Source organism: Populus euphratica, unplaced genomic scaffold (genome assembly GCF_000495115.2).
Source record: "Populus euphratica unplaced genomic scaffold, PopEup_1.0 scaffold143.1, whole genome shotgun sequence".
Lineage (NCBI taxonomy): Eukaryota > Viridiplantae > Streptophyta > Magnoliopsida > Malpighiales > Salicaceae > Populus > Populus euphratica.
In genome coordinates this window covers 517,523-535,164 of record NW_011500029.1, presented here as the reverse complement: position 1 = coordinate 535,164, position 17,642 = coordinate 517,523, and the positions used below count along the sequence as shown (strand labels likewise).

General features: G+C 35.8%; 3 protein-coding genes across 4 annotated transcripts; 1 reads left to right on the top strand and 2 right to left on the bottom strand.

Annotated features, from left to right (window-relative positions):
- The first annotated feature begins 746 nt into the window (after nt 1-746).
- On the top strand, nt 747-8,386 carry LOC105142398 (TBC1 domain family member 17). Its single transcript, XM_011050001.1, has 11 exons — nt 747-1,016; nt 1,777-1,872; nt 1,949-2,052; nt 2,726-3,021; nt 3,711-3,833; nt 4,550-4,638; nt 5,113-5,218; nt 6,133-6,230; nt 6,702-6,962; nt 7,610-7,693; nt 8,071-8,386. Exons 1-11 carry the CDS (start codon nt 927-929, stop codon nt 8,083-8,085), a joined length of 1,362 nt encoding a protein of 453 aa, XP_011048303.1. The 5' UTR covers nt 747-926; the 3' UTR covers nt 8,086-8,386.
- A 2,085-nt stretch (nt 8,387-10,471) lies between these two features.
- Nucleotides 10,472-13,664, bottom strand: LOC105142399 (COBRA-like protein 10). Of its 2 annotated transcripts, XM_011050003.1 has the most exons (3): nt 12,750-13,664; nt 10,911-12,340; nt 10,472-10,758 (listed from the first exon to the last, which is right to left on the bottom strand). In XM_011050003.1, exons 1-2 carry the CDS (start codon nt 13,321-13,323, stop codon nt 10,923-10,925), a joined length of 1,992 nt encoding a protein of 663 aa, XP_011048305.1. In that variant the 5' UTR covers nt 13,324-13,664; the 3' UTR covers nt 10,472-10,758; nt 10,911-10,922. The 2 variants fall into 2 exon arrangements, with proteins under 2 accessions (XP_011048305.1, XP_011048304.1); XM_011050002.1 differs by having other exon boundaries at nt 10,472-12,340.
- A 629-nt stretch (nt 13,665-14,293) lies between these two features.
- LOC105142400 (DDRGK domain protein) lies at nt 14,294-17,559 on the bottom strand. Its single transcript, XM_011050004.1, has 8 exons — nt 17,361-17,559; nt 17,151-17,256; nt 16,767-16,870; nt 16,406-16,507; nt 16,159-16,320; nt 15,777-15,833; nt 15,466-15,502; nt 14,294-14,801 (listed from the first exon to the last, which is right to left on the bottom strand). Exons 1-8 carry the CDS (start codon nt 17,481-17,483, stop codon nt 14,596-14,598), a joined length of 897 nt encoding a protein of 298 aa, XP_011048306.1. The 5' UTR covers nt 17,484-17,559; the 3' UTR covers nt 14,294-14,595.
- Between the last annotated feature and the right edge of the window lie 83 nt (nt 17,560-17,642).

Here is a 17,642-nt window from a genome sequence, read left to right as displayed (position 1 = left end):
AACAAGCACGGCGCGTTTGCTTCACCTTCCACAAGGTTCCCGTGGGACAACTCCTAACTCTACAAAACCCAGGGAGTGATGTCCTCTCATTACCCGCCAAAAATGGCAAGTGGACTTTGGAAGACCAACGGACCAAGTCGTATGATCACGCGCTCTTGTCGCTCTTTCTAAGCTTCTCTGATCACCCAATAGAAATCAAGTAAACTACCTTAACCCAACAGGAAAGGGGGAAAGAGCGCAAGGTAATCAGTCCAGCCAATAACAACAAAATCAATTGGAAATTGAAAATTTAATTTACTTAAAAAACTTCATATAAATAAATATTAAAATTATTAGTTTTTTATATTATAAAATTGAGTGGTTTAAAAAATAAATAAATAATATACTAATTTAATCAAAATTAATACTAAAAATTCATAATTATTGGATTTACAAAACTCACTCTCTAATTCTTTCATCCGACGTATAAGATTTTTTTAAAATTATTAATATTTTGATAAAATTATAATGCTATTTTAGAAAACAATTTTCTTAAAAAAAACAAAAACAGACAAAGAAAAAGAAAAAAGGATTTTGGTGATGCGAGATGGAAATAGAACTTTGACAGAGTAAAACAGCATGAGCATGACCATGAAAATAACCCCACAACACCCTACCTCTAATTATAATTATTACTCTTTAATTTATTATTAAAAACACAAAAACAAATCACCAACTGAAAACAGAAACATTAAAAAACAACAACAACAACAACACTTCCGTTTTTGTCTTCTCATATTTTATTGTTTTGAACTTGTCTTTGTTGTTGTTATTGTTAAGGAGCTTTCCCCCTCTTTGAACCCTACATCTTCTTGTAAATCTCATAATTTTAAGGCGGTCAAGCTCCTGATTTCTGCATTGTGAGTTCTTTTTCTTGGCTATTATAAATGTGGAGAGATCCTGGACAGCCTGCTGATTCATATTATCAGGTCCGGCCTGAATGCACGGATGTTCCAAAAACCAGATTCAAAATCAAGGTTTGCGTTAAAGATTTGGTTTTTTCCTTTTCTTTTTCCTTTCTGGACTGCTTTTTGATATTCATGAAGTGCCCATTTGGTTCATGAAGTGCCCATTTGTTTTGTGACGTGCCCATTTGGTTGATGTGGTCATAGTTTTGAGATTTGGTTCTTTGTAGCTTTCTTTTATATTTTTCGGATATCCATATGAATAATATGGATCAATGTTTTGGAATTCGGTTCATTGTGGCTTTATGTTGATATTTGTCGGGCTCTCATCGTTTGGTTAGTTTGGAGTGAAACGGTGTTTGCTATGATGATATGGATCAATGTCTCGCATAAAACGGAAAATATAGCTTACAATATGAAAGTAATGCTATTATGATCATTACTTATGGTTGAGTTCGAGGAAAGATGTTGACTTTGGACCATAGAGGAAATGGTTGCATGATTAACGCATTAAGAAAGGCTCCTTTTTTCTGTTTTATTTTAAAGCCGGGTGGAATAGTCAATTGGATTGTTCAGTTGATTTGTTTAATCTAATTTCAAATGTTTAGTGCGAAAGGATTTTTCCAGCAATAATCACCAATGTAACATAAGCTAGCTTGTTAAACTGGCAAGTCTATATGTACACTTAAGCTAGCTTGTCGTGAAATAGATAAACAATAAGGTCAAACTGTTCAGCTCCAATAGTTCATATTGATTGGTGTTGCCAACTGAACTTAAAACACATTGCTTGTAATGGAAATGATTGCAGCTTCCTTTGGATCCACTTTTGCAGGCAGGTAAAACTCTAAGTCCAAGGAAATGGCAGGCTGCATTTACACCCGAAGGATACCTGGATATAAGCAAGACCCTTAGTCGAATCTACCGTGGGGCAAGTGTTCTTTTAAGAGATCTTATAATCAACTGTGAGATTTAATGCTCATGATTTTTCTTTTCCCTTTTTCTAGGGGATCCATCCAGCAATTAGAGGAGAAGTTTGGGAATTTTTACTCGGCTGTTATGACCCTAAGAGTACATTTGATGAACGAGATGAGATACGGCAACGCAGAAGGTAGTCTGTTTTCTGCTCTTCACAAGTGTAACATATGGGCAACAAACCACAGAAGAGGATCAGGATCTACTTATTTAGTTCAATCAAATTTATTGACCAGACATTGACTTATTAATTGCTTTTCTTTTATTGTGACAATGAGAATTACAGTAATGTGAGACAACTTGGTAATTTCAATATTTGGTTCTTGTCACCATCTAGAACCAGGCTTTTTCTTGGGGCTAGGCAAGTTTGATAATTTATGGACCGTGTCGGTGAACATACTAAACAAAAGATTATGCTCTCATTAGGTTTTTTAATCTGACCCTGGAGATCTCTTACATAATACTATAATGGGGACTTCATCTCCTTGCATGGATATAAATATAATCTAGTTGAGTCAGAATCTTCCCTTTAGAAATGTAGGTCTATTAATTTTGAGTTAAGTACTGTAATTACCCTTACTTGTTGTGCATAAATTCCCTTTAGAAATGTAGGTCTAATAACTTTGAGTTAAGTACTGTAATTACCCTTACTTTTTGTGCATAAGTTCCCTTTAGAAATGTAGGTCTATTAATTTTGAGTTAAGTACTGTAATTACCCTTACTTTTTGTGCATAAACTTCTGAAGCTTTGTGATGCCTTATTCCTACTTTAGAAGACATGTAAAAGTTGTTCTCATGTTGCACCTTCAGGATACAATATATTAGGTGGAAAGAAGAGTGCCGCCAAATATTTCCTGTTGTTGGAAGTGGCAGATTTATTACAGCGCCTGTAATCACTGAAGATGGTCAGCCCATTCAAGAACCGTTAGTAATGTTAGAAACAAATCAAGACAGAGGCCCCTCTGCTGAAACTGGCAATGCAGATGGCAATGGCACAAATCAATCAAGAATAAATGCTTCCTGTTCAGAAATGGTGAGAGAGCTTACTAGCCATGGTCCTTTGGACCAGAAAGTGATCCAATGGCTGCTCACCTTGCATCAAATAGGTTGGTGATGTTCATATATTAATGCGCAGATTTCTCTCTTCATTGGTGCAAAATTAATTCTTGTTCTCCTGTCAATGCAAAGCCAATTTCTTGTTATGCAATAGTTAATGATTAATTGATGTTCTCTCATTAATGCACACATGTTACCTTTAGACTCTGGCTTTAATATTTATAATCACTGTTTTACCTTTAGACTCTCATGCAGGATTGCAGAGTTTGAGTTAAACTTTTCCTCTAATGCTCTGGTTCTTGTTTATGTTCTCTCTTATGGGTATTGAAGTCGTTCCTTAGAGATGGGGCGGAACTGCAATTTTATGAGAAGGAAGGTGGGGATAGGGAATTAGGTAACATTGAAAATGAAACAACAGAGGGAAAGACAGAGTTAATAATATTTGGGGGTGCAAAATTTTTAAGTCCTATGACCTTAAATTGAAGGGTATAATTAAGAATTTTAAGAATGAAATGTGTAAAATATTTCAGAAAGTCTAGGGTGCCACGGCCCCTCCAAACCTCCATGTAGTTCCACCCCTGCATATAGAAAAGATATGAATGTTGCACTCTGTTAATTTGAACCTCAAGATTTATTTAGTCATAACTGCATTATTGTAATCCTGGAATTTTACTTTTTTTTTCTTTTTTCTTTTTTCCTATCAAATGACTCTTTCTGATTGGACCATTATGGGTGGTAGGTCTCGATGTACATCGCACTGACAGGACATTGGTGTTTTATGAGAAGCAAGAGAACTTGTCAAAACTTTGGGACATTCTAGCTGTTTATGCCAGGATTGATACAGATGTCGGCTATTGTCAAGGTAGATGATAAAATGATTGTCATATTTGTGAATTTAATATATATATATATATATATATATATATATATAGAGAGAGAGAGAGAGAGAGAGAGAGTCTCAAGTTACTTCATGTCAGTATAGGATCTTGGCATGTACACTGTTGTCATTTTATTGACCTGATCGACATAACAGGCACATATGATTCAAACACAGTTTCAAAACCTAATTATAGACAAGTGCTAATGCTTGAAATATATGTGCTTGACATTTTTAGATCGTTATAAAAGACCATTCTCTTTATTATTATCCCCATTCCCCTGTAACCTGGATAACCAGATACCTCTTCTCATTCAATAAATAACCATCACTTCTGGCACTTAATTTATAATAGACTAATCAATGATAGTTACAAAACCAAAATACTTTTTTCTTCTTCTGTTTGAAATTCTGTTGACCTGAAAATTAATATTGATATGCATGTACACAGTCATCTACACAATATTACCTTAATATTACATGAGATTTGAAATGATCTGGACGTGATGTATTGGGTTATAATAGATTGAGCTGTAAAGAAATAACTCCACAAATGTCTTCTTTGTCTCTTTTGAATAACTATGTTTGGTTGCTGAAGGTCACAATGATTATGCTACTTTTATAATGATGTGTCTACCTATGTCTACATTGACGTAATGAAGTGTAAATTCTAAAATCTCAAATGCACGAATGGTGGACAGGAATGAGTGATCTTTGCTCACCCATGATAATGCTGCTTGAAGATGAAGCTGATGCATTTTGGTGTTTTGAACGATTGATGCGCAGATTGGTACTTTCTCTTCATTTTCTTTGTCTCTCAATTTTGTGCACAAGATACTTTACTGTGTGATGGTGCTCTTGGATAAAGCACATTGGTTTTTTTTACTATTGTTGTACTGGATTCTTATTGCATAGAAGTGGATGATAAGTTTAATTTTCTTTAGGTTATTTGAATTTTTATACTTGATGAATCACTTGATGGTTTCGACATTCATATCTCATGAGTTAACTACCTCTTCATGTCCTTGTGGATTTTCAAGCATTTATTATATTGCGTACCTTCATAAATTGGTTCCTGACCTCCATTGCACTGATCACTTGTTTTTCTGCTTTTGTTAGTTATTTGGGATTTATTTTTCTCTGAGTTGAAATAACTTCTATGATCAATCAAAATGCTCTTGGAGGTTTCCACAGCTCTAGCTTCAGTTTTTTTTCCTTTTGATTTCCACATTCTCATGAATTTATATTATTTGAAATTTTGTAGCGAGGAAATTTCAGATGCACTGAGAGCTCTGTTGGAGTGGAGACACAACTTAGTAATTTGGCCGAAATTACTCAGGTTGTCGATCCAAAACTTCACCAGCATTTAGGTATTGTCTTAAATTTATGCTTTCCTTGTTATGTGTTTTAAACCAGCCTCTATTTTATACAATATACTGATTGTTAATTCTTAAATCCCATTCAGTTTAAACGTTTATTATTCTTTACCTTTTCTTTTTATTAGCACTTACCAAAAGAAGATATAGATTATTGAGAAAGAAAAAGATAAAAAATTTTGTTACTTTGGAATCTTGAGTATGACCAATGGATGAATGCCTTAATGTCACTGTTCGTTGCCTTGTTGCATAAAGAAAAGGGACAGCACCTGGAGAATTTTTAATTGATTGTCTGTGATGAAAGTGTTTCTCTATGTTTTTGCTCCTGCAAGGTGGCTTGTTTGCATCAGTGGACCTACACATACCTTTCGAGGACTGGAACCCCCAAAGTTTTGTCAATTTTAAAATAGCCCTTAGGGTTGAAGTATCATGATTGATGTCCCTATCCCAACCAAAAAAGAAAAGGAACAATTATAATCAACAATATCCCTTACATTTTAGTTAGCATTCATTCATACTGTTCATTTCATGGCAGCTTTGGTCCCCCTGAACTTGAGTTCCTATAAAATTGGAACAAGTTCTTCAGGAAAAAACAAAATAAGTATTTGCTTTATAACCCTTTAAATACCATTTTTTAATATCTAGATGCTCCATGGGAACAAGGTTACAGGATTAAGAAAGCTTGATCCTATGTGTACATGAGTGTTTGCCTCAGTGTGGTATCAGCCATGATATGGAAACCAACTTGTGTTATGATCTGCCTTTCAGATTGCAGTTTTCAGCTGTGATTCTTTAGCAATAATAACATTTTTATGCTGTGATTCTTGTCATAGTTTTTAACTTTTCCGAACTTTCTTCATTTATGCTGAAAAAATAAAGTAAAGATTTGTTTTGATCTTTGAACACAGATGCACTTGGTGGAGGCGACTATTTATTTGCTTTCCGTATGCTCATGGTTTTGTTCCGCCGAGAATTTTCATTTTGTGATTCACTCTACCTTTGGGAGGTATGATTCAAGTTCGCTATATTATTTTAGTTTGATTTATTGAAAAGAGTAGGTATATTCAAGTATTTTTCAGATTGCCTGTAATGAAGGCAATGTAAAATTCTATTTTTTTTCCTTTTAATTTAAAGCTATGGGTAGAACTGTTTATCTACAGAATTGGTCCTGTCAAAAGTTCAGAAAACTCGTTATAAACTGATAATGTCCGATAAGCCTCCACTCTGTAGCTACAGAATGTTGTAACAAGTCAATGGTACCTGTATGGTGTTTTTCTTTTAGTTTCTTTAATCCCGAGCCTATATGTTCATTTTCTTTTCTTTTATCTTTTGTTTGTTTTCTGTCATGTATATGCATCTAGAGATGCAGGCAAAAAGGTTTTTTTTTCCTTCGTAAACTACGTTATCTTAGTTACTTACCTCTCTGCTTGCAGAACATAAAATCTGCACCTTCTTATATGCGCATTCTTTTCTACAGATGATGTGGGCCCTTGAATACGACCCTGATTTGTTCTCTGTATATGAAGAGCCGGAATTGAATGGTGAGAAAGCTGAGGGATCTAAGGGAAGAACAAAGTCAATACGGCACTATGGGAAGTTTGAAAGGGAAAATATGAAAAATGGGGCAGTGAATTCTGAAAGCCCCCTTCCCATCTCTATTTTCCTTGTTGCCAGCGTATTAAAAGATAAGAGCTCTACGCTTTTGCAGGAGGCTCGGGGCCTGGATGACGTTGTCAAAGTAAGCTTGATGAGTTGATTTGTGCCCTATGCTTTAGACACCTATAAAATACCATATAGTTTAGGAAGGACAATGCACCACCAAGCAGAAGCATTTAGGAGAAAGTAAATAAAAGTGGAAGTGTTTAGTAGTGAAGACGGTCCACGAACCCTAGAAGTTTGCATGCAGGGGGTAATGGGTGGTCGCTGCAGCTTGAGCATCACCCTTTCTGCAAGCATGCGTCTCAAGAAAGATTCAAAGCAGCCCCCATTTCTTGCTCTAGTTGCTATAGTTGTCTGCTGAGGATCAGTCTCAATCCCAAGCATGACATTGTTAGGTGGAGTCAGAAACTGAAAATGTGGCCAAAGCTTGTCTGTTAACATGGGGATAGTTGAATGAGTCCTCCCCAAGTTATTCAACACATCCACTTAACCAACAGATCAACACTGACCGTGCTTGTAGGTTTCTAACGTTCATTTATGTTTGCTTCTAGTGTAGATTTGTAGCAAGAAAGACAGCATAAAACTTGCAAAACGTTTTTATTTTTTGGTAAATAGCAGTGCATGTACTACCTAGATAATATTCCACGAGCTAGCTCCTGTGCTGTGAATCAATATGATTTTAACCTGTTTATTTTCTCATTCATTTTCTTTTGCAATGCCTTTCAGATATTGAATGACATGACTGGAAATTTAGATGCCAAGAAAGCATGCAGCAGTGCTATGAAACTTCACAAGAAATATTTAAAAAAGGTACTTTTCTTATCTTGGAGTGCTGCTATAAATCCTGATGTTGCATTTGAAATGTTCAATTAGAATTAGAGAGAGCAAACAGTTGGAAAAAAAAATCCAGAAAAACAGAGTCAAAACTTTGTATCAAGCCTTTTTTGTCCTTAGTTTTTCTTAGCATTTTGTTTCTATATCAAATAAATATTCAAAGGGCAGGGAGTAATACCATTTAGCATTTTCTTAGCACAATGTCCTGCTTCCAATTGCTTGCTGATGATTTCTTTTTTATTGCCAAGGCAGTTTATATACATGTTTTTTTCCTGGGGATTCTCAGCTGCTTGTTTATTAGCGAAGTTCTTTTTGGTTATTTCTTGAACTTACAGTCATTCATGCTCTTGCAGGCGAAGAAGCCATAGCCTACAATGAAACACATGATTTTTTCCCCAGCTGATAAATATTGGGAAGCTTTCATTTTGTATTTTAAACTTTCAATCGATGCGGTATACTCCCACACAAATTTTGGCTTGGAGATACCAAAACTTTATTATTGCTCCAACCTGCAAGATGGTCTTGCAGAAAGTAAATTGTTATCTGTAAACCAGCCTCTTCAACATAAGAATCCATGTACAAATACAACCATGTATCCATCCATTTTGTGTTAACATATACATTCTAACTTGATCATCAATGAAATACAAAGAAAATCATTTGCGTGTATGGGACTTGATCTCTATTTCTCTGTTAATGTTCTTGTTTTAATGGTTTTCCCTGTCAAAAATGGACAAGCGGATGAAGATTGTAAAGCATAAATTCCTTAGATTGAAAAGTTTCTTGTAGTCTCCCATGCAAAACCCCTCTGGGACAGGGATGAGTTCACCATACCGTGTAATTAAATTCTTGAACCTACTTGAATTTTCTCCACGATGGACTCTTAACAAGTGCTAGAACCCAGAAGGCAGCAAGATGCTGATATCACATAGCTTGACAAGAAAATACATAACTCTGAGTTCTTGATTAATCTGAAAACTATAATTATAACCTTTTTAAATTATTGTATATATGATAATGGAATCAAATCCAATTGTAGAATCTTTCAAGGCAACATGATTGATCATGAATTGATGGAATTTGTGTATTTGATGTATGATCACTACTAGTGTTTTCGAACTATGTTTATGGACTTTAGATATTGTAAATCTTCTACGAATAGACTATTATGCAATAATAAAACACATATAAGAGGGAAGTTCGATGATTTCATGCAATCTTTCTTTTATGGTGTTTTAGGATTATTAGATCTCTCATCATTAGACTCTTCAGCCACCACAATTGTACTGAGATAGGTGAAAATTGCTTTTATATATATATATATATATAAACTCATGCATGTAGGCATATTCTATGCTCTCACACTTAGATTTTTTAAAATAATTGGATGTGGGAGGCCACACAACACAGCGTGTTAGTTTTTTTAAAAAAAAAAAAGTTGAGTAGTTTTTTTTATTATTTTTTTAATTTATTCTTTAATATTTAATTAATTTTGAATTAATCTTTTTATTTTTTATCATATAACTAAATTAAAAAAATTATTAAATTTAATGAACTTAGCTCATGATTTTCACGGAGTTGATCCGAGTTGATCTAATATATTATTGTTTTAATATTTAAAAAAAATTATTTAAAATTTTTTAAAAAAATAAAATTATGTTTTTATCGATTATTTCAGTTTTTTTAAAACCTAGCAACTGTGTTATTATTTTTTTACTTATCATTTAATTTTTATTTCCTTTGATTTATTATTATTATTATTATTTTATTTTTAAATTTATTAAATTAATTGAATTATATCGAAGAAATAATTTTTGTAGGACTTGATTTGTCAAGAGTTTTTAGTTTGATTCATTAAACCGTACTGTAAGAAGTAACCTAGTCAAAATCTATTTCCTTTACCTAAACTTCAAAATTCATGTGTTGGTGACCAGATAAAATCAAAGTTATTAAATCTGACTCGGGATTAACTTAGTGAAAGATCATTATGGGTTGTATGGGTTAGCAAAGATTAATAAAAAAAAAAATAAAGATAAAAATGATATTATTTTAAAAAAATAAAAAACAATGAATTTTAACCGAATCAATTAAAATACAAGTCAACCAGAACTTTTAACCAAGTCACCGAATCAACTTTCAAATAATTTTTTTTAAACTCATCCTAGGTCAAGTCCAAGCTCGACTTGCGAGGCCACTGGGTGAAAGGGCAAAACTGTGGTTTCAGTAAATCGGCTGCATGAAAAAAAGCAGATCAGCATATATTACTTGACTTGGCAAAACATCAACACTTGCAATGGAATATCAAGGTTTTTTTTAGAAAAAAGCCCCAGATAATAAGCTGGTCTTGTTAAGTATAATCTGTTTCAATTGATATTAGAGAGGTTCAAATTGGAGCCCCCAGCAGGTGGTCTTAAAAAGTTTGCCATGTTAAATAACAATTGAAAACATTTTCTCCATTTCTTAGTCTCTGCAACTTCAATTATTTCCCTTTTGATGGAATAAACTACCGAAAGCCCTTCATTATGTTCCTATCTTAGGACAAGAATATGGCATTCTTAGTTTCTGTGAAACAACGTTGTCTGAGCTGAATAAGCAGAAATATTTCATAGCTTTAAGAAACATGAGTTGCTGAGATTCATAAAGCTAAGACAAACCTTGCAGGCTGCAGAAATCTTATTTCAGGATAGAATTGCAAAATTAAACTGTATGGTCTCATCATTTGATGCGAAAATCAAGAACTCTACGGATCAAATGGACTGAAAGTTATTCTATTACCATTAAAACATCATCAAGGCATGCTAGATAAACAAAAAGACAGGTATGGAATCGGTATACAGAGGGCAATTCATCACTGTTTTGCATATAATTAACTGCTGGTAGTAGTTGGAGTTACGTAAAAATTATGATACTTTTTTCAGTTTTGAACTTGGTTACAACCTTTCTCATCTTCCGTTTGATATTCAACTTCAGAAGATACAGGCCCTGGACTCATTGTTGCATCATGCTCCATTTCTTGTCACAGACTTCTTCCTGCTCCGCTGCTGAGGCAGAAAAGTTGTGTCATGAGCAAGAAAGTGGTTGCTGTCTAGTCTTTACAAAAGTGCTAAAAAGCTTTCATTGAAATAGATACAGGCAAGACAAATGCTCACCCAAGCGAATTCCATACAAAAAAAAAATAAACCGGAATTTTAACCTTGAAAGATGATCAATGAAGGTGATCTGTCATCGTAATGAAAGTCATGATTGCCATGATTATGACTGTGAGGAACTTAGAAGGAGATTTTTGCTCTGCAATCGACAGGGGGATTTGCTTAGGCAGAGCACACTCTTCTCCATTGAAGAGTATTCTTGTAGGAAACCCATCACCCCGTGCTATATTTATGCCTGGGGTATGTTTTTTGGTAAATGATATCTTAGTTTGTTGCTTTCCAGGAATCCTTGGATCTCCTGGTTTAGTTCCATTTACCTCTCCCACCAAGAAATTCAAACCTGGTAGGCCTTGAAGCAAGATAGTTTTGTTGAGGTTGTCAAACGAGGTTCCGTTGAAGGAATACACACCTTCAAGGCCCTTATAGGCTTTGTTTATTTGGATTGCAGAAAACCAATCCTCGAAAGGAGAATCATCCCAGTTGAAAAGAGTGACACTAGCAGTCCATCCAGTCTTGTAATCAGAGTCAATATGCCAATTGATGCTAACTGGACAATTATCAGGACATGGTCTTGGGTTTGGAACTTTGAATTTATTGAGATCAGCCCATGCTAATGCCTTGGTTGTCCTGTTATCAAAAGGCACAAGAAGACTCTCTGCTGGGAGAAGCATTGCTCTTGCAGTCTTGCTGCAACCTTTATTATTGTCACAACCACAGGCACAAGTATTGCAGGGAATGGCAGATCTGTTGTAATAAGCAGAGAAAGAAACACAGCATCGTGAAAGCTTCTCCTTCGGACGCGTTATGTTGCAAGTCACTTGCCAACTTGCAATAGCATAAGTTGTAGAATCAAGTCCACTTGAATCAGGAAATTCTGTTGGATCTACTCTGATTGGAGGGCCACATTTGTATTGAGGATTGACTACTCCATCAATCTTCCATTTCTCGGGTGGTACAAGGGCAGTCCTGTTCAAGAAAGGAGGCATCTTGTAGACTTGCAATTGGAATATGGACCTTGCCTTGCTCTCATCCATTATAGATGGCAAAAGGGTACCATTTCTACAACAGTATGGCAACTTCCCAACTTGTGAATCATTTTTTCTTTCCGGAGGAAGATCTGCGATGACTGGCTTTTTTTCACAGTTCATAACAGTGGAGAAGTCTAGATCTTTGTAATATTTTCCAGCAGGACCGTAAACGCATTCGGAAAAGTCTCTTTTGTGAGTGTAGGCTCCTCTCATTTTGGAAATGAACTCTCCATTCATCCATTCCCAGGTTAAGTTCCAGTGATCAAGCCGGCCTAATGGATTGATATTATCAATAGTAACTTGGGCCTGGTAGTTGCTACCGTAGGCTTGAAGCACATCGTAAGTGAGAGAGAGATCCCCGTATTGACGAGGCAAGAATTTGAGCATTTTCTTGACAACCTTGGCTTTTGGATCCTTCTTACAGCAAACTTGCATGTAGGTTTTTCCTAGAAGGAAAAAAGGAAAAGAAAATAAACTATGAAAATTGATTTTTTGGAAACTTCTGCTGCAATTTGTGACATGTTATCAAACATGGGTTTATATATATATATGACAGCTGAAAATTGTAGCAATGTTGATTGTAGACTTTTGATGACATTTATGAAGCATGATATGGAAAAACATATAAAATTTATCTGAAATAATTTTGCTTCAGTGTGATCGTTGGCATGTGGCGAGAAGAGGGCAAGAACTCAGATTCAAGTCCCTGCCTTTTGGCCTGGTCGGGAAACAAGAGAAGAAAAGGAAACAAGCTCTCTGTATGAACAGAATCTATCTAAATAGCATAAAGATAAACCAAGTGCAATGCTTAATTTGAACGAAAAAACATGTCCATCAAGACATGAGGATTGTTACCTTTCGAAGTTGCTTTAGGGCATTTGTACCCAGCATTAACAAGCTTTATATTCTTTGGCATAGGCACTCCTGGTGGCTTAATTCCAAATACCGAGCCTGTAATCTCAATCTGTGCTGAAATCTGGGTGAAATCTCCTGCTGTGTCAATTGCGGTCTTCAGGTCCGTCATCGGATTTCCTGAGAAGGTTGTCCCATTGCCAACTTCCAAAGGGAAATCATCACCATCGACGACGATTGCCCCGGAAGCAGAGACTAAAATTTCTTTGTGCTGAAAGCCTACAAACATTTGCCAACCCTTTAGTTCATATTGGCCTGTATTGGTTATCGTTGCCAATGATTTGAACGCCCATGCCTGTGCGGATGCATTCTTTACCCTTGGATATTCTTTTTCGCGGGATATGAAAGAATAGGTGAGAAATAATCCATTGCATTCATCCAGGCCCGGTGGTGGGGCTGCAGGATTTTCATAATCATCGGTTTGGCCATGGCAAGCATGAAAGAGTACAGATGATAAGGCAATGAGAATTAGCATTACCAGTTGCCATGGAACCTCCAGTCCTAAATTTGCTTTCATTTTCTAGTTTCTTGCAGGGCAAGAATGAATTTATTTTTTCAATAAAAAAATATAGAGAGGGAAAAAATAAAAAGTGTGGTTATGGGTTAGCTGGTGGTGAATTTGCCGCGTTCGAGAACGCGGCTATGAATGAGAAATGGGCAGTCACTGAGAAGGGAAACCCAAGTTAGAGTGAGATGAGAAGCTTATAAATTGGAATAGAGATAGCCAAGACCGAGTCTTATACCAATTCTCTTCCTCTAGTTTTCACGGTTGGTTCGGAGGTGGAGGATGTCAGCAGGGTTATTACTATTTTTAGAGGGTAATTACTGAATTTAACTGCAATATAAATCTTTCTTTTCTTATATATATATATATATATATATATAAACAAAAATTGCATTGTCAAAATGATTCCAAGGGACCAAAAACTAACCTGAGCCAGCTCCCAAAGAATGGATTCTGTTACCCTTCTGCCAAGTGATTTTGAGTTTATGGTCTTTCTGCTTCCATGGACAAGCAGGCTTGTGTCCAGTTGGCTCTAAGTCTCTTCTTAACTGGCCAAATATGCAGCAACAGCCAGGGCGATATCAGCTGCGAGGGAGATCGATGATTAATCATCTCCCTCCTCTTTCTATTCTAAAGCTCCATGTTTCAATCAACCATAAGCTTTCTTGATTAACAAGGGATGATAGAACTTGTTTTGATGGATAACAGCAGATGATAAACAGCCGACTTGGATGGTTTTCTTTTGTAAGGAAAACATGTTTCTGAACTAGCTAAAAACACGTCCGAAAATTGCAACCTTAACCATGTTTTTCGATTTGATGGAGTTTCCATCAAATTTCTTTTCTTATCGGCATGAACCCCTGCTAGAGAAGTATAACTGGTAAATTTTGGTCAACCAGGAAACCTGAAACCTGTTTTACATATCTGGAGATTCGGTTTCTGTAGAACCAAAACAAGTTTCAGTCAAGAAACGGGACAGGACTCGAAAAAACACAGCTCAACCATCAGCAATCAATGCATTCTTCAAGAACGATCAAGCGTATCTGATATGAAGGGTTTAAACAAAACAAATAGGATTGGCAAGTCCAGTTAAGCTCGGAAACATTTCCTGAGTTTTTCCCACGTAAAACCTACAGCACTCTGCCTGCACATTGACTGCTTCATGGTCGTTTTCTTTTCTCTTTTATACATCACAAAAAATTGAAAAAGTTCTAATATTTTCTGTTGATGGGGCACCATGATTTTCTTCTATCTATATGACGCTAAGTCAGGAAATACACCAACTCAAGCAACAGTGAGTTCTTCTGCGTTGCTGATTTCCTCAACAAACTGTGCTTTTGGCTCCAAATCAATGAATTGATTGGACTTGCTTGCCAGATGCGAGATGCTAACCCTCCCTTGCCGCTTAATATAGTCAGCAACAGCTCTCATCTCTTCTTGTGAGATGTATATGTATTTTCCTCTATCATCCATGACACCAGAAAGTCGCCCTGATACAAAATTAAATCTAACATTAAGTTTCTAATCAAGGGTACCGAACCATCTTAGAGAAACTCAACTCTGCATCAGAAACTATTTACTGAAGAAAGAATATATTTACTTTGCATCAATCAATGGCTAGGCACATCATTGCAAACTAAACCACGACGGAAAACAATGGCATTCCAGTGGTAATGGGTAATTACATCTTCTTCTTTTTGGCATTTCTTTTTCTTTTAAAGAAACACCAACTAGACTTTACCACAGTTTTAATCAGAAAAGATGATTTAAGAGTTGTTTTTCATTATAAATTATAGCTAGATGGTGGAATGTTAAAGGATACAGACCAACATGCCACAATCAACCTGTAGAGAAGATTCTACAGTATAAGAGCAAAAATTACAGAACCAACCTTACATTAGAGAAGATAAAGACTGGATAAAACTAGACAGAGAAAAAGGGCAAATTCAATAAAGATATTTATACATGTGAGGGTATTGCAAGAAGAAGGTTTAGTTTGAAAATTTGATAATAAAGTTCCAGAACCCAAAGTGGAAGGAAAATAAAAAAGCAGAGAAGTAATTAAAGCAAATTAAACCATGAAAGGTTGCACAGGACACTAAAGATTGCTTAAAACATATATGCAATGAATAAAAGAGATGCGAGAACACATACCCATACTTTCCAAGGAGGTGATCCGGTTGATACATTCCTGAATTAACCAAAGGTATTAGGCACCCATATTAGCATGAGAATAGGACAATGATGTCATATTTACATGATTTAACTCCTTACTTGGACAACCAGATGCATATAATGAAACAACCAGTGAATGAGGATTGTGAACAAATTAAGCTCAGATCTATCATTGTTCAAGAACTACCATAATTTAGTATATGCATTGCTACTGTCAAATTAGATCCTTATATACAATTGTGTCCAGAAGGATGAAATGGGAATAATGGGGAGTGATTTAGAAAGAGTACCTGAGTTCGGAGCTTAAATTCTGCAGCAAGATCTTCCAAAGGAAGACATTTATGTTTCTGCAAGATCATATTAAAGAAAACAAAGCAAAAAAATGAGCAACATAACAACTTTCACTTTGATTTTTGAAACCTTATAATCACTAATGAAGTTTCTTTTTTACCAACAGCAGATCACAGTGCATGATAGCAGATAAAAGTAAGATAATTTTTAAATGTTTGCTGAACTACTAATACTTCACATTTGATTGAGAAATTCATTTGCTCACATTACAGGGAGAAATTAACAACTAAACTTACCAGCAAGAAAAACTCACATGTTTATCATGAATTAAAGGACAAATAACTTAACGAGAGAATTCACTAAGTGCAGGACTGAGAGTACCTTTATGTATTCCACAAAATCAGACAACAAATCCTGATTTCCATCTTGCAAATCATTTCCTGTTGATCCTTCAGCATCCACTGAAAACTCTCCTTTCCATTTATCAAACTCTAACGCAGCAGTTTCCTCCTCCTTGGCCTGTCGAGCCTTGGCTTCTTCTTCCTAAAGAATCATGACAAATTTCCTCAACAAGGAATCCAACAATTGATATCCCTAAACATCACAAAAGGAAAGCTAAGCGACCCACTAGCATGCGCTCTTTCGCCTCACGTTCTTCATCCTTCCTCCTCCTCATTTCTGCATAACGGTCTTGTTTGGTGAGCCTTGAATCATGTGCCGCTTCCTCAGCCTTCACAACAATAAGTAGCTTTGTCAAGTCAAATACCGACACTCCAATAGAGAGGGGGAAAAAAGAAAAACGCAGAAAATCAGGACCAAAAAAATAGTACAACAATCAGTTTCCTTTATCACGCTTTTCCTCTATGCCTCACCTGCTCTTAAAGCTACTCTAGATTCTTACACCTTGAAGGCAACTTCACTAAAGTTCAGGCAAGGAAAAAAAAACCGCTACTTTTCTTGAAAAAATCTTAAGGAAAGTAAAAGCGCACCTGTCTTTGTGCTTCCCTCTCCTGCCGTTTCTTCTCCTTCTTCGATGCCTTATCATCATGATTAGCACCACCAACAACTTCATCATCACTTTCAGCACCAGCATCTGCACGCTCCACAATTCCATAAACTCAAGACAAACACCAATTCCCAAATCCCGCAGCCAATCATTCAACATGGAAAACACAAAAACACTGACGTATTCACACATCATAATACACTTTTACATCTCCTTGTAACTAAGAACAACACACGGGACAGGATAGGGCATGCCAATCGAAACCAATTAAAAAAACGCACACAAACAAACACGCGCCTGGAATCCAACAAATTTACATTCAACTAGAAGTGCAGAATCTTCAACAAAAAAAATAAAAACACTAAACCTTCGACAGTTGCTTCAACATTTCTTGATGAACTCGCTCCAGCTGCTGGTCTTCTACGCATTCTACGCGTACCAGTTGCACGCGCCACTGTCTCTCCTCTCGGAACCTGAAAAACCCCAAAAAAAATCATTTCTCGATTCTTTAAACCATAAATATCTAGAAATTTCTTAACCTTTAAAGATTCCTAACAAATTGTAACCACTGACTGACCTGCCGTTCTTCTTGTTGTTGCGGTTCGTCTTGCGATCGATCTTGACGGCGTTTCCATAGATATAACGGTATTAAACCGACGACAAGAAGCATTGAGAGAATCAAAACAAATAATTCTTCCATTGTTTTATCAAATTACGATTCAAATTTTTTTTCCCTAAAGATTAAAAATTTTCTCGACAACCAAACAGACCTTTTGAAAATTTTAATTCTAACGCGAGAATTATTCTTTTTAGAGAAAAAATGAGGGAAGAGAGATTAAAAGGAACTGCTACTGCTCAG